General features: G+C 51.6%; 2 protein-coding genes across 8 annotated transcripts in view; both read left to right on the top strand.

The window, feature by feature from the left end:
* Positions 1–1,344, top strand: part of Atp1a4 (ATPase Na+/K+ transporting subunit alpha 4) — a 32,796-nt gene extending 31,452 nt beyond the window's left edge. For 3 of the 7 annotated variants that reach the window (XR_778759.2, XR_778757.2, XR_778758.2), the window contains 3 exons: positions 521–612; positions 900–999; positions 1,325–1,344. Coding sequence is in view for 1 of the 7 variants with exons in the window: in XM_010616676.3 (XP_010614978.1) it covers positions 521–612; positions 900–1,027 (220 nt within the window). In the remaining 6 variants the exon portion in view is untranslated. Of the gene's footprint in view, positions 1–520; positions 613–899; positions 1,295–1,324 lie in introns of those variants that run through there. The other 4 variants (XR_778760.2, XR_778761.3, XR_778762.2 and 1 more) reach the window with 3 other exon arrangements.
* Positions 1,345–4,671: 3,327 nt separating this feature from the next.
* Positions 4,672–14,775, top strand: Casq1 (calsequestrin 1; the record flags this gene model as incomplete). The annotated part of the gene is made up of 11 exons (XM_010616674.3): positions 4,672–5,103; positions 7,001–7,085; positions 7,951–8,051; positions 9,038–9,149; positions 9,487–9,560; positions 9,900–10,030; positions 11,111–11,156; positions 11,679–11,733; positions 11,944–12,044; positions 12,730–12,804; positions 14,138–14,775. Coding segments are annotated over 11 exons (1,344 nt in total), but the record flags the coding sequence as incomplete, so codon positions are not given.
* Between the last annotated feature and the right edge of the window lie 1,378 nt (positions 14,776–16,153).

Here is a 16,153-nt window from a genome sequence, read left to right as displayed (position 1 = left end):
CCCTCAGAAAAAAAAAATGCCTTTTTTTTTTTTTTTTTTTTTTTGCAATATGGAAGAATGTAAGAAATCCTGTCCAGTACCTTGTCTTGCTCAACTTCCAGGCCTTTGTTTTGAGATGTATAGAGATATCCCATGCTAGATGTCTAGGGGAGTCTCAGATAGATCCATCCTGTCTGGAGGTGCAAGGCCTCAGGGATGCAGAAAGCAAACAGCGTCTCCCGCAGCAACTCTGTGGACATCGGAACATAAACTCCAGGAACACTGCATGTACCTCTGGATGTGACACTTATATTCTCCTTGGTGTTTTCCATTCTCTTCTCTGCACTTGACCCCTCACCAAGGCTCCAACCTTCTCGAAGGGAGGGATTGGCTGTATCTCACCTCAGTCTCCAGTACCAGTCATGATCTTGGGCACAGTGGCACAACCGTGAAACATAATATTCCTGGGTACTGTTTGCTGTGCCTCCCGTCTCCTGCCTTCCTATCATCTGCCACACTGACTGGCTCTTACTCTCTGCAGGGTAACCTGGTGGCTCTGCGCCATACCCTACGGCATTGTTATCTTCATCTGCGATGAAGTCAGAAAACTGATCATCCGTAAACGACCCGAAGGTGAGACTCCCCCGGGCCCTGCTCGGAGTGGTCACCAGCCCTGTGAGGAGCTCTCCCATCTTATCTGATTCTTCCAGACCCCCTGGCTTCATCCTCACCCCACTGCCTGCCCTTTCTGTGCCCGGGCCCAGCTCTCTCCTCCTCAGCCCCACCTCCCTTTTCCTCCAATGATCACGCCATGCTCCAGACCACAGGCCGCCAACTTCCTCCTCTCCGTCCTGCTAAGGTGTCCTTGGTGCCTGCCCTGCAGCCTTCTCCCAGCTCACCCTGGTCTCTGCTCCTCACAGGCTGGCTGGAGAGGGGAGACATACTACTAACCTCCGCAGAGGAGCTTCGCATGACCCGTGTCCCAAGAGCCAGGACTGAGCTCGACACATCTGAGAGAGCGTATGAGCTGGAGGCAGACACTGAGTGAACCGCCCAGATGAGAGAGACAGGCGATCCTGAGGCTGGGCCAAGGGCATCACGGGGAGACAGGGTGGGTTGAGGGGAAGCCTAGCAGGCAGGGGCATGGTCCTGTTCAATCCAATAGCCAGCTCAGAGAGTAAATGTTTGGAACAGCCTTCACCTGGCTAAATGTGTCACATCTGATTTGTGAGGAGCAGATATCTTCCTAGTAACCAGGCAAGGGAGGATGGGAGAGGATCAGAATCAAGCACCCTTGTCCCAGGAGGATCTCCCCCATCGTAATGTTATCCTTTATCTCTTCAAGGGCAAGGAACAAATGCCTGCTGCAAAAGTACAGTTGAAACTGGGGATGGTGGGGCACGCCTGTAATCCCAGCACTTGGGAGGCTGAGGCAGGAGGATCGCTGTGAGTTTGAAGCCAACCTGGGCTACATAGTGAGTTTAGGGCCAACCTGAAATACAAAATGAGACCATGTCCCAAAAATAAAATCAAAAATACAGTTGACATGGCCATGGTGGCACATGCCTATAATCCCAGTACTCAGGAGGCAGAGGCAGGAGGACTGCCGTGAGTTCAAGGCCAGCCTGAACTACATAGTGAGACCCTGTCTCAAAAGAAACCTAAAAAAAAAAAAAAAGTGCAGTTGGGATCATAGATTTGGAAGAGTATGGTGAGAGAGAAGCAGCCTCACCACTCGTACCCACACCCAGGTTGGCGAGGCCAACTCCTCAACCCCTGATTTAGGCTTCGCTGGGCAGCACCAGAGCAGAGCTGGAGTGGAAGCTGGAAAAGCCCTGAGCAGTGAAGAACCTCAGATCCACAGAGGTTAAATGACGGGACGGGTCACGTGGTGGGGGAATGTTCCTCCTCTGAGGCAGTGGTGGCCCTGCCCTCTGGCCCTGTCACTGGGGTATCTCAATGTCTCCCACACCCTTGGCCTGTCTTTCTCTGGTGCAGTCTTAAAACAGAGGCTGCACCGATTCCAGGCAAGTACCTGCGCTGAGCTCCCCCTGGGCTGGGCCCTGTGCTGCCCCCGCCTGGGTGAGGGAAGAGTCCCAGGAAGCCAAGCCTGCTCACCGAGCCCCTCGCTCTGCCCCACGGCTCAGTTCATTCTCAGGCATCTTCCAGAGTCGTGGGTTGTATTAAGAATGACAGAAATGCTCAGGAGAGCTGGAGGGACACCATCAGCTGTCACCAGAGACAAAGCACAAGTATTCAACACCATCAGTGAGCTCTCACACGTGTGTTCTTACCACACCATCCTATCTCACAGATGAGGAAACCACAGTCTGCCTGAATCCAGGACTTGTGTGCCCTTCACCTCTTTGCAGACCAGTCTTACACTGAGGGCTGGACCAAAACACAGACACAAAAGTAAAAGCGAGCGTAGGATGGCGGAAGAAGAGCCATGGGCTGGTCAAGGAGAATGGCCCTCCCACCAGCAGGTAGAGCAGGTCTCTCTCCCTCCCATCCCCCCCCCATCTCTCAGCACAAGGCCTCCTGGGGACAAGGCCGTCAGTCTGGGGTCCTTCCCTGCTGCTGACATGGCTGAACCAGACCCTGGAAGACAGAGGGGCCAGGAGGTGTGCGAGTGAGGTGGGGAGAGGGAGCGCACAGAGGCCAGCTCCTCGGGTTTCATCCGCAGGAGCTTTGGGTGTCTGGTGGGTTAAAAATACAGAGGCCCCAACTCAGGGTCATTTGATACCGGTGGCTGAGGCCTGTTAAACCCAAGGGCCTGAAGGCAGGGGCCTGAGGAAAAGGAATGGAGCAGAAGGTAAAGAGCAAAGCCTCCGAGAGCAAGAGCCAGAGCGGAGGGGCCGGTGCAGGAGTTGGAAAGGACGAGAGTGGAACTGAGCCCAAAAGGCCAGCCGGAGGGAGCTGCGGCTGTAGAAGACGTCAAGGAGATGGAGGGGGCCCAGGTCACCACGGGTCCCACCTCACACAGTCGGGGCACCAGCTCATGATGGAGCAAGTCTGACTTTCCAGTGTCTACGCCCAGATGTCTACCCTAGAAGCCGCAGCAGGGAGAAACGGGCTCCCGTCATCATGTGGGGCATCATCCTGGGCAGGCCCGCCCACCATCTTTGCTCTGGCTGTGGGCTCTGGCACAGCAGCCACCCTCCTAGGACAGCAGGGGATGGGATCCTTCAGCTGTAACGTGCCATGCCCGGGCCAGCTTGGGCCTCTCCTGCCTCGGTGACAGCTGTCCCTCTTGGATCCACTCCTGCGGCGCTCGGGAGATTTTCTGCAGCTGCAGCTTTCCTTACTTAGTTGCGTAAGGTCTGCCCCATGGGAGGAGGGGAAAAGTTATTCTGCTAACATAATTCCGTGTTCCATGCCCCTGCCTGGATGCAAAATAAACACTGTCCTCCCCAAAGAAGACTGATCTAGTGTCTCTGTGGTCTCCTTCATGCCTCCGTTTACCTGTGCGTGGTAAGAGCCTTGGAAAGCCACGAAAAGGGTCCTTCGAGGTGCCCAGGGCTGAACTCACCCACTCTGTTCTCACCTACAGACTGGGATCCATCCAGCAATTACAGCCCTATGCTCAGCTCTGCTTTGGGTGTTGGACACACAGAATTCATCGACAGCCTTGGCTCAGGGCACAGGGCCCACCTCTTCGTATTTTCCTCATATTCCTTTTTACCCCTAGTTTTCATACCTGATCCTTTTTGTCCTGTCGAAGACACAGGAATAAATAGTAACTGTTAGCTGTCTTTGGAATCATGCACAGCCTGGGGAATCCTCCCTTCCCACTGTGCCCTAGAAAACCTTGTCCCGCAGGAGCAGGATAGACAGTGCATGCAGGAGGTGGCAGCCAAGTGACATTCCCTTCCTCATGGTGGACCTTATGGGCACAGAAACCCCAAATCTGCATCCATCCCTGCAGGCTGGAATGGGACCGGCCCTGTCCTCCCCTGCATTCCTGGGTTAAGAGTGTTGAGTGAGGCAAAGGAAACTGGCTGGAGCCGAGCCAGGTCACCAGTCTTGGACTGGGCTCCATCTTTTATTCAGAGAATGATCTCATCCTTGGTCCTGGTTCTTTAAAGGGATCCACAGGGGGTCTCTGTCCTGCAGCCTGCACTGCCCTTTTATTGCCCCCCCCCCATCAAAGAAACAGACCTCACTACAAAAGACGCCCAGGACAGGGAGGCAACACCTCCTTCAGTCAATTTGGGCTCTGATGCAGGGAGATATCGCCTCCCCTCCCTCCATCTGCATTTTCTCCCCTCTTGCCCTGCGTCTCCTCAGTGATCCCCAGTTACCCCTACACCTCCCCTCCCCCAGCCTAGCTTCACTTACCTCCGACTCATCGGGTCTTATTTTTAGATCCCTCATCTCTCCCTTTTCCTTTCTTAATATGGCGATGAGCTCTTGGGCCAGCGCAGGGACAGGGGCTGAGGAGCCCCGGACGCTGGGGGAGGGGAGGCCGGAGCCGCCGGGAGTCTGGGGGAGAGGTGTAGGAGGTGGGACCATTGTGGCCCTCAGGGTGCTGTCCTGGCCTCAGAAGGTTATCCTTCTCTCCTGCCAACCTCAGAGACAGATTTAGACAGGACCAGGTGGGGACCTTGCGATGCCAATGCCAGGGGGCAGCTCCAATTCTCTCCCCGCCCCTGCTCCTATTCCTCCTCCTGACCCTCTTTCTCTTGGCCCTGTCGGCAGTTTCTCTGGGACCCAGCAGTGTCTTCTGTGCACTGCTCTGGGCCACTCCCCGCCCCACCCCCACCTGGAGCCCCCCACTCCGGACTCAGCATCCAGGGGCCCCTCCCTATCCCAGCTACCCTCCTCTGGACCAGGAGAGCTGACCCAGATCCCACTACCTCCACGCGCGCTGCAGACAGGATGGGGGCCACAGCAGTGCTGCTGTTCCTGCTGGTGCTAGGGACACCTAAGTCAGGGGTCCAGGGGGAGGAAGGGCTGGACTTCCCCGAGTATGACGGTGTGGACCGTGTGATCAATGTCAACGCAAAGAACTACAAGAATGTGTTCAAGAAGTATGAGGTGCTGGCCCTCCTGTACCATGAACCCCCTGAGGATGACAAGGCCTCACAGAGACAGTTTGAGATGGAGGAGCTGATCCTAGAGGTGAGTGGGGGGCTGCAGGCCTGCCATGCGTGCCCAGCCCTCTCTTTGACCCCCATCTTACATCTCACATGGGATCGTTGAGGGTGGGATCTTGGGCTGAGGCAGTGCGGCAGGACCTCTGTGTGGACCAGCAGCACACGACTGCTATGGGACCTTAGACTCAGGAACCCAGCATTAGGTAACTGTAGAGAGGTGTGGCCAGGCGATTACCTCTCCAAGCGGTAGGAAGTTGACGGTACTTCCTAGGCTAGGAAGTGGGGCAGAAAAGGGAGCGGCAGGGGCTGGAAGTCAGGGCACAGCTGCCATGCAGTCCAGCGCACTGCAATCCCTCCCCACGTTTCCTCCTAGAAAAACACATTCTTGCACCATGTATTTAAGGTCAAAGCTGATCCTAAATGTCAATGTTATTTGCCAGTCACTTAATGGCTAAATGTGTGATGTCTCTTTGAGACCGCCATGCCTCTCACTGGCCTTCTAGCCCCTCTTTCTCTCTCCTTGCTCCTCCCTAACTCCCCGCTGGTCCCTACTGGATCAAGCTGGATGCCTTCCTTCACTGGAAATTTTTACAATTGAAAGAGGCTTATGAATGTCTTCCCTCCTTTCTCTTTGGAGGAAGGGACTCCTCACCTCCAATCTGACTTCAGGTCTAAATCAGGGAGGGTGATTACGTCTTCTTAGAGCCAGTGGATGCTTGTGTTTCCCTGCCCGACTTTCCTCAGCCCCTCCTGGAGCTTGGTAGCGCAACTAGGCCCCAGCTCATCCCGAGCTTCGAACATTTCAGGGTGAAACACCAGGACCACAGGCTCTCATTTCTGTGTCCCTGCCTGGTACTGGAGCCCACGTCTGATTAATAAGCCAAGTATTTTTATCCTGAGCGCACAGTATCCTCAGCTATCCACCTGCCATCCTCCTCCCCTCCCGTCCCCCTGAGAATCGTGGTGCCTGAGGGTTGGATGTAGTGAAGCTGGAGGCCAGGCAGAGGGAATTCGTGGTGAATGCTGAGCTGGAGACTTATGGGAGCAGGGACCTCCGGATATGACTGTCCATGGCCTAAGGGCTGGCTGAAATACATCTTCGCTGGGAAGTTGGGCCTGGAAGAGGAGAGCTCTTTAGTCTCTCTGTCTTGCTCCCTCCAGGGTTGACTTAATGAGGACCTCTCCTCTCTCCTCTCAGCCTCTGGCCTTCCCTACTCCTCCGCAGTAAATCAGAACCTCCAGCCCTGCCCTCTAAAATTCTTGCACTTAGGAGTCACTCAGAAGAACCCCAGGGATTCTAACATCACCCTACTCCAGCTTGGCCTTTGGATTAACCCTTCTGGAGGGAAGGCCCCTCAGTCCCTCGGAAGCGGGATTCTTCAGCATCCCTCGGGACCTGGGGAATTCAAACCCAGTGCCTTAAAGTTCAGTATAATAGCACACTGCCAGGTGGTGCACACCTCTAGTCCCAGTGCTCTGGAAGCTGAGGCAGGAGAATCAATTGCCACGAGTTCCAGGTCAGCCTGAGCTACACAGTCACTTCATAGCCAGAACTACAAAGAAAGACCCTGTCTCAAAACAAAACACCAAACAAAAGACATACTACAGAGCTCAGTGGCAAAACATTCCCTACTATGCCTGAAGCCCTGGGCTCCAACCTCAGTACTGCAAAGCAAAACAAAAAAGCATACTACAATTAAGCATAAATACTCATGAGTTTAAAGCTGAACCAAAGACAAAACAGGTAGAATTGTAGGGAATTTTTTAGGGATATTCTGAATCTTAGCGTAGGGTCAAGGTAGACTCTCGAACTTCCGACACCCTAGCTGACACCCTAGCTGACCCAACCCGGAAGCTGGGGGTGGGGAAAAAGGGTTATAAGAATTTCGGGGGCGAATTTTAATCCCAACCCCTCCTTCCAGTTAGCAGCCCAAGTCCTAGAAGACAAGGGTGTTGGCTTTGGGCTGGTGGACTCTGAGAAGGACTCAGCGGTGGCCAAGAAACTAGGTAAGGAAGGGGAGGGAGGAGCAAAGGGGGAGGGCCTGTGAGGCGGGAGGCCTAGGGTGGAAGACCTGGGGTCAGCCCTGGGATCTGAGCGACTGTTCCGCCATGTCTCTGCTGAGAGGAGGAAGGAAAGGAAATACAGAGATCAGGAGGGTAGTGGGTGGGAGTCCCGGCCTCTGCTCTATTCCTTATAGACACCCATGTTCAAATTCCAGCACGAGATGAGGTGGCATTTTTAAAATTTACCTAAGCAACACGACTAGAGAGACGCTGGAGGGAAGGGCGAGCCAGGGAATGCCTGCAGGGCTGGAGAAGAGGCCCTCGGAACGCCTCCTTTTGTCCTTTGTTTCTCCCCGTCCCGAGCCTCGGCCGGATGTTGCGACACCGGCCACGAGGGGGCAGCACAGGTTCGAGACCGGGTTCCAGAGGTGGATGGGGGAGGGTGGTTAGTAACAGTGAGGTCATTTGGTCAGTAATGGCACTGTTACAAGGCCAGAACCCAAAATCAGCTACCAGAGTTCTCAGAGGAGATAGCAGGAATTTGTCTCTGGTCACAGCAGGCAGAGAAAGGAAGCAATACTGCTGGAATAGTTATCTCCCTATATCTTCCCCTCAAACCCTAGCTGACTCCTCGCCCTCAGCTTCCCCCGAGAGACCCTCCCTGTGCCACCAGGCCAGCCTCCTCAGCTACAGCGCAGAGCATGGACAGCAGGCATAGGGCTAAGGGACAGTGGAGGAAGTCGAGGTGGGGAAAGGGAGAAGTGGGGTCCAGTGGGATCATGGAGGGGGCTGTGACCTAGAAGTTGGATCTTGGTCTTGGTTCTGTGGGAGGGTTGGGGTCATGATTCACTTCCCACTCCCTCCCTAGGACTAATTGAAGAGGACAGCATTTACGTGTTCAAGGGGGATGAAGTCATTGAGTATGACGGCGAGTTATCTTCAGACACCCTGGTGGAGTTTCTGCTAGATGTGAGCATTTCCTGAGACTTGACTGCCTTGCTGTGAAGACACCACTGCCCCTCATCCCTACTAGTCCCAACCTTATTCCCTCTCCACACACACACACACGCACAGTCTGATCAAAATATATAGTGAGTATTTGGGTTTTTAAATATTTATTATGGTAAAGGACAGGTTACTATGAATCCCCCTCAGAATACTCTTCCTTGCTTTGAACACATTATCTCATCATTCCTGCCACTTCCTGAAGCAGTTCTGGAACTCTTCTTTGGTGAGTGTCTTTATGAGGTGTGATCACAAACACGGAGAATGCTTCTGCTGCTGAGTGTCACCCAGTGGGAAGAGAGGCTACCAAGACATCCGTGTCGTCATCCACTGTGTGATTTATGGCTGTTTCCTAAAATCAAAATGACTGTGAAGGGTAAACATTTTAAATCTGAATTGAACAATAAGGCAGCCACGACAGCACAACTAAAGACACTCATGAAAGAAGACTACCAGAACCGCTACAGAAGGAGCGAGAAGGATGGGTAAGTGTGTTCAAAGCAAGGGGGGGGACATGGTGGGGGGGATTATTGGCATTGTGTCTTTCACTGTAATAAACTTTTAAAAGTTTAATTTAAACACACAAAAACTTAATTCGCTGTATTTTAAATCACAGTTTGTATACTACACTCAAGAGACACATCTCTTACAACACACACATCACACAAAGCACACAAACCAGACACAACACCCAACATGACCACCACATACCACACTTACCACACACTACAGAGGTCACCGCCTTACCTTTCTGTCAACATCTAACCCCTCTTCCGGTTCTGGCCTTCTCCAGGTAATGGTTAACCTTTTAGAGCTTTCAATGATAACGAACAGCCTGCAGCCAGTCTATGCATGCCATGGGTTTGCCTCTACTGCCCTAGACCTGCTCCCCCCATGTCCTACCATCAGGACAGAAATATTCGCTGCCTACAATGTCCCTGCTCTTCTAGGTCCTGGAAGACCCCGTAGAATTAATAGAGGGTGAACGAGAGCTTCAGGCATTTGAGAATATCGAGGATGAGATCAAACTCATTGGCTACTTCAAGAGCAAAGACTCAGAGCGTGGGTAACCCTGAGACCGCACTTTCTCCTCTCCTGGATGCCCACCTCATTTGTCCTTCTGCCCACCCACCTCTTTCTCCAGCTCCGCATCTTGCTCCATCTTCTGCTCTAATTTCCCTGAACTTGGTGTGTGTTGCGGGGGGGGGTCCCCAGACTAGTACCTTCGGCATTCTACCTCTCCAATTACAGCCTCATGGTATTTCACCCCACTCCCTGATGACTAGAGGGGGTGGATCTCTGAATGAACCCCACCCACCAAACTTGGGACTGACCTGAACAGGACTGATTCCTAGGCAGACCTTCATTTGAGAGATTGACTCTACTTTTCCTCCCTCAGATTACAAAGCCTTTGAAGACGCAGCTGAAGAGTTTCATCCCTACATCCCCTTCTTCGCCACCTTTGACAGCAAGGTTCTCCTCCCTGTAGCCAGACTGGGTCTTCCTACACTCTTAAACTGCCCTTTGGCCCCTCCCAAAATCCAGTGGGGCCTGGTCCCATCCTGTGTGCTTGCATTCCCCACCCCCTATAGATTTTAGAGCTGAAGAGGGGCTTTATATGACCTCACCCACCCCTCTCACGTTAAACTGGAGCCCAGAGTAGTTAAGACATGCATCTATTGTCACTGTGGCAGTGACAAGGATCCGTATTTTTCTGATTCCCTTCCCACTGTTTGCTCCCCCGCAAATAACCGCCTTTCACTTTGACTCTGTGCCTCCCACTCTGTTCACTTGCTGTCTCCTGCCTCAAAGGTGGCAAAGAAGCTGACCCTGAAGCTGAACGAGATTGATTTCTATGAGGCCTTCATGGAAGAGCCCGTGACCATCCCAGACAAACCCAACAGCGAAGAGGAGATTGTCAGCTTCGTGGAGGAGCACAGGAGGTAGGGGCTGCAGCAGGATAGGCTCTTCGTGGGCCTAGAACACCCATTTCTCAGGTGGGCCTGGGGACTTCAGCTAACCAGGAAGCTGGTCTCCCTTTCCCGGTACCAGTGCTTATCCACACACTGGATTCTGCACCTCAGTACTTAGCATTGCACCGTACATACAGAAGGTCCTCTGTGAATGTGCACAGTTCACTGTGATGTTGATTGTGACTTAAATCAGCTCTGACAGCACATGAGTGCCTAGTGTCTATAGCCAGCTAGGACCTGCGAAGTATCTCTATTGTTACACTTCATCTTTTTTAACAATCTCAGAAGTCGCAGAGATAGGACCCTCCCCAGCAAGGGGGTCGATCAGAACAAGGACTTTAGCCACGACTTGTCCCATGTTCTTGCCTGTACACTACTCTGTCTCTGTGGTTCTCAGGAGAGGTGGAGGAGCAGAAAGTAGGGTAAGGCGTAGCCCTCTAGGGGATATCTGGCATACCTGAGAACGTTTTTGGTGGTCTTTGTGGCTGGAGGCCAGCTAAACATCAGTGCACAGGACACCGTCTCCCAACAGAAAATTAACCCGCCCAAGATGGTCTGTTGTGCTGAGGTTGGGAAACCGGCCCTGTACTCACAGGGTCCTCCTCTCTCACAGTACTGCACAGCGGAGATACCCACTCATTAGTATAAATACCACTTTCTGTCTCCCACTAGACGGCGGCCCCTTCATCAGGGCAGGGGCATGTTTACCTGGGTCAGCTCTACCCAGCACCTGCTCAATGTCAAGAACGTGTCAGGCCCGCGGTGTTCTTGAATGAGTGGATGAATTAAAACATAAATGAATTAATGTTCATTCACTTCTTACCTTTTCCCCAAAGGTCTCTCTTCTAGCCCTTGCCACACCCTCCTCCGTTTTAGTCCTGAAATGATCTGGGCCTGGTACCCAGGGTTTAGGCTTTGTGAGATGGCTTTGCTCGGGGCTACAAGTGGTTTGTGCCATGGGCCTGACCCAGAGGCTGCCCTGCTGTGGGGACCCTCTGAAGGGAGATGTCCTTCTCCTCCACTGAGAAGGGACTCATCTGTCTCTTCTAGGTCAACTCTGAGGAAACTGAAGCCTGAGAGTATGTATGAGACCTGGGTGAGTGCCCCTGGCCAGGCCCTCAGGGAGCAAGGTGGCTGAAATAGAGTCCCACACAATCTACCCTGCTACTTCTCATGCCCACCTGTGCAAAGAACAGTGCACCAGCAAATGCAATGTTGTCTGCTCCACAGAATGCGTAGGGAGACAGACAAAATGACAAGGGTGGAGCCTGGGCTTTGGGGTAAAGGGATCTCCAAAGGAAGTATGGGGCGCTGAAGCTGCAAAGGTCGCAATAGAGATTACTTCTGGTAGCTGGCTTTCCACTATCCAGGGTAAAGAAACACCGAGGGAGCTGGGCGTGGTGGTGCACGCCTATAATCCCAGCACTCGGGAGGCTGAGGCAGGAGGATCGCTGTGAGTTCGAGCCCAGCCTGAGCTACATAGTGAGAACCTGTCTCAAAAAACAAAACAAACAAACCAAAAAAGAAATAACTGGGGTCTGCCCGGGCTCTTCAGCCTCAGTGAGAGCAGTGAGGTCTCCTTCCCAACCCCACTCTGCTCCCTCTGTCACCCTCACAGGAGGACGATCTGGATGGAATCCACATTGTGGCCTTTGCAGAGGAAGCTGATCCTGGTAAGGCAGGACTACTGGATCAGACTGAGGGAAGTCAGGGTGGCTTGTTTGTTGGGACGCAGGCTTCAGCGGGGAGGCAGTTCTGGGAATTTACAAGCAGCCCGGGGCTACACATGGGGAGCCATGGGAGATGGGGAAAGACATCTGGACTCCTGCTCCCGGTGTCCCTCTGTTCTCTTCCGACCTCACTTTGTACCTGTTTCCTCCGAGATGGCTATGAGTTTTTAGAGACCCTCAAATCTGTGGCACAAGATAACACTGACAACCCCGATCTTAGCATCATCTGGATTGACCCTGATGATTTCCCTCTGGTAAGAGGCCCTGCCCGGGCATTGCTCGGGACCTTTCTTGGACCGTGGCACCTTCTGAGTGGAGGCTTGCTTCCAGAGCTCCTACCCCCATCTCCTGTCAGGGGGACGCGGGAGCTTTTCCTGTTGCACACTCAAAGGAAGTGTGGGCATGGAGGGCAACCTGAGCATAGGCACGTAGGGTGGGAAGTGAGTCACATGGGACATAATACGTAATTCCCAGAGCAGAGGCTAGACTTGACTGCTACTCCCCACTCACAGAATCACAGCACAGATTCCACGTCTTAGGGGACAGTTTGATTCTCAGCTGAGTCCCCAACACCTAGCACCCATTGAGTGTTGAATAACTGAATGAACAAACAGAAATGTGAGGGACACTGGTGATTTCCAGGTGTGTCTACCTTAGCGAAGAGATGCAGGAGCCGAGGGCTAGAGAACAGGGATTTGCCCAAACACCTAAGTTCAATGTGCAGCAGATCCCGGATCAGAGTAGGGGTTCCTGAGACTTTCCCTTTGGGATTTCCATCCTTTCACTGCCTAGCTCTTAGCTACTAATTTCAGGCCCTACTACCGGAGCTGTGTCCTATGCTATCCCCCTCTTTATCCCTGGGCTGACCCTCACACGTAGCCTCCTGGACTTGTGTCCACCTAAATTCCATAAAGTTGCCATATTTGGATCTCTCCACAGCTGGTTCCGTACTGGGAGAAGACATTTGACATCGACTTGTCAGCCCCACAAATAGGAGTCGTCAATGTGACTGATGTGAGTCTCCTTTGTTCAACCCCGATGGGGCCCCAGCTCTGTTTCTCAGTGTAGCTAGCTCTCCTCCCCTCTGCTAACTAGGAACTGAGCCCTTCCTAGGAGAAGCACACATGCCCCAGGGGAGACTTATGATCTGAAATGGCTCCGTCCCTATCCACTGGATTTGGTCGTTCTTCCTCGAAAGCCCAGTGTAGCTCCTTTCCCCTCCATGGAGTCTTGGAATCATCTCCTCCCTCAGGTACTCTCACAGCTCACCTAGCATTGAGAACATGACTTCCACATGACTATGTGTGCGCCCTGTCTGTCTCTTCCGGGAGACTGGAAGCTTTTTGAGGGCAGAAATCTCATGCACCATGTAACACATGCTTCAAAACTCTTGAGGTGAACTGAACAAGCCACAACCTTTGCTTTCATAGAATTATCATTATTATTATTAATTATCCAACTATCATTATTATTATTACCCAATTATTATTGGGAGAAGTATTCCACTAACTACGAGTCTGGATTGGATAAACTTTTTTTTTAATAGTACTGGAGATTAAACCCAAGGCCTTTACACAAAGCCACATCCCAAGCCCTTTTTTATTGTTTATTTTGAGACAATGTCTCACTAAGTTGCCAACACTGGACTCAAACTTGTGATCCTCCTTCCTCAGCCTCCTAAAGTGCTAAGAGTACAGGTGTGTGTCACCAGACCTGGCTTGTTTGGATTGGATAAACTTTATAATAATTAAGATACAAATAAAATGCTAAGAAGGCACAGAAATCAAAATGATTTCTGCGTAAGAGAATCAGACAAGTTTAAGAGAAATGTGGCATTAAAACGGACATTGTACAGTGTATAGGATTTCAACATGTGAGAGTAAGAGATGTCACTTACAAACTAAGGGGAAAAACAGATTGAACAGTGTAAAAATGAATCTCAGGTTTGGGAAGAAGCAAGTAGTTTCTTATGATTTGAGAGTCTAGAGATATCTCTAAAGATAGTACTGGAGAAGCAGGTTATGAAAAGCTTTGAATACGAAAGAGTCACTGATTTCATTCTGTTGACCACGAAGAGCCACCAGCGGTTTTGTAACAAGGACATGACAGAAAAGTCTGTTTTTGAAAGCTCAGTGTGGCAAAGGCATGGGACCCCACTGAAGCGAATCCAGTGTTTCTGTCCACTCCCACTTGTCACTCTTCTAACCTAGACGTTCACCTGGACAGATTCCCTGGCCATAAAGGGTAGGGGATGTCAGGGAGGATTACAGAGCCCAGTGAGTGACAGGACACGTCCCAAGACCTGGGTGGAACTTAGCTTTGGTCCCTGGTGTGTGCCGCCCCCTAGGCGGATAGCATATGGATGGAGATGGACGACGAGGAGGACCTGCCTTCCGCTGAGGAGCTGGAGGACTGGCTGGAGGACGTGTTGGAGGGCGAGATCAACACTGAAGACGACGACGATGATGACGATGATTAGTTGCTGTGGCAACCATCTCTAGCCCCACCTGATCTTTTCACATACCTTCCTCCCTTTACTGTTTTTCCCTGAGTTCCTCTGGGGCACTAGGTCATTCTTTACCGTAGGGCCTATTGGGGTCTATATATTGGGTGCTGAGATCCTGATCACCCTCAGGTGATGAGGAAAGGAGCTACTTTTCCCTAGACACTAGCCCAGCTCTGTCCTCTGGCCTTTGGTTCTTATCCTGCAACTTACCTGTATTTGTTACTTGTTTCTCCCATCACAGCCCATCCTCTTTCTTGGGGTTTTCTTCTTTGCCGTGTCTGTGGGTGTCCTCTCTATTCTGTTCCTTCTTTGTACAGTCTTCCCCATTCTCTCAAATCCTAAATCCTTCTGACTGTCCTGTCCCTGGCCAGAAGGAAGGAAGGTGTACTGTGTTCGGGGCTGTATCTCAGCCACTTCTTGTTAATGTATTTGGGTTAAATGCAAGGCCTCAATAAAGAGATCTGGGGCAGCATGAGCAAGTGTCTGTGGATGAAGTCTCACCCTGATGGCAGGAAGCGAGGCGGGCAGCGGATAGGAGCTTTAGGTGTGGGTGTCTCATTAGGAATGAGCTGGGGAACCGTGATGGGAGGGGGTTGGGGCTCTCTCCAGGCAGTTATCAAAAAGTAGCCCGGATTATTTATCAGCGTTAAGTCAATGGGCTTTTCTGAATACATGGTGTTTGTCCAGTGCTGCTACTGGGCTCTGGAAGAGCAGAGAGTGCCAGGCCTGTCCCTGCTTTTCAGCTGCTCGCTGCACTGAGAAGTCAAACGGCACACTAAACAATTGAAGAAAAATACAAAGCAATATGTAATTAAGTGATTATGTGCCGCTTGATAGCACCCTCCCTGTAGCTCTTCTTTGAACATCAAGACTGAGACCCAACTATTCTTCCTCTCTGGGGCCTTCCCAGAGGCTGCCCCTCCTCTGGGTTCCCACAGCACTTCTGATGGGCCCCTCCATCCCAGGACTCAACACACATTCTGTGGTAGCTCTTCATTTACCTGTCTGTATTCCCCACTAAACTGTGTGCCCCTTCAGGGCAGCAAGCCAGTATGTTCCTTTAGTTTTCACAGGGTCTGGCATATAAAAAGTTCTCCCTAATGGTATAGTTAAAAGAAGGAGCAAATGAAAAAACAGGCTGGGTTCCGATGATAGACCAAAATGGGCCTGATGACTTTATAAAGGAAGTGAGCTTTTTCTAGGCCTTAAATTAAAGAACGGGATTTGATTGGAGGCACAGGAGTTGAGAAAGGGGCATTTTAGTTCCTGGAAACATCAAAGGCACTGGTAGGATGTGTTTGTCTTACTGAGGGCAGAGGGAGGGACCACAGAGACAACAGGAGAAATTAAAGTTGTGCGGCCCGGGATTTAGCTCAGTGGTGCCACTGACTGCCTCACAAGCACAAGGACCCAAGTTCGATCCCCAGTACCAAAGAAAAAAAAAAAAAGAGAGAGAAAAGAAAAGAAATTCAAGTTGTGGCTGTGAGGATGTTTGGGTAAACATAACGGGGCTGGACGTGGGCCAGGAATTCAGCTCAGTGGCATTGAACCTGCCTTGCAAGGGTAAGGTCCTGAGTTCGATGCCTGGTACCAAAAGAATGGGGCTGGATGTGTTTGAACTTAATCCTGTGAGCTGGGGAGGACGAGCAAAATTTCATTTGGCAGCAAAGGAGAACAGGGTGGAACTGGGGAGGAAAGAGAATGGAGATGCCAGAGGGAAGGAACTGGACTCATGATCAGAGACTGTTATAATAATCAGAGTCATGTTGAGAGAACCCGGACCCAAGTGGTAGTCATGGAAATAGGAGATGTTGACTTTTTGTCGGAGTTCTTTGTGGAAATAATCCACAGTCTCTC

This window comes from Fukomys damarensis, unplaced genomic scaffold (assembly GCF_012274545.1).
Source record: "Fukomys damarensis isolate Sample0158 unplaced genomic scaffold, DMR_v1.0_HiC HiC_scaffold_19, whole genome shotgun sequence".
NCBI lineage: Eukaryota > Metazoa > Chordata > Mammalia > Rodentia > Bathyergidae > Fukomys > Fukomys damarensis.
This window is presented reverse-complemented; position numbering and strand designations above follow the sequence as displayed.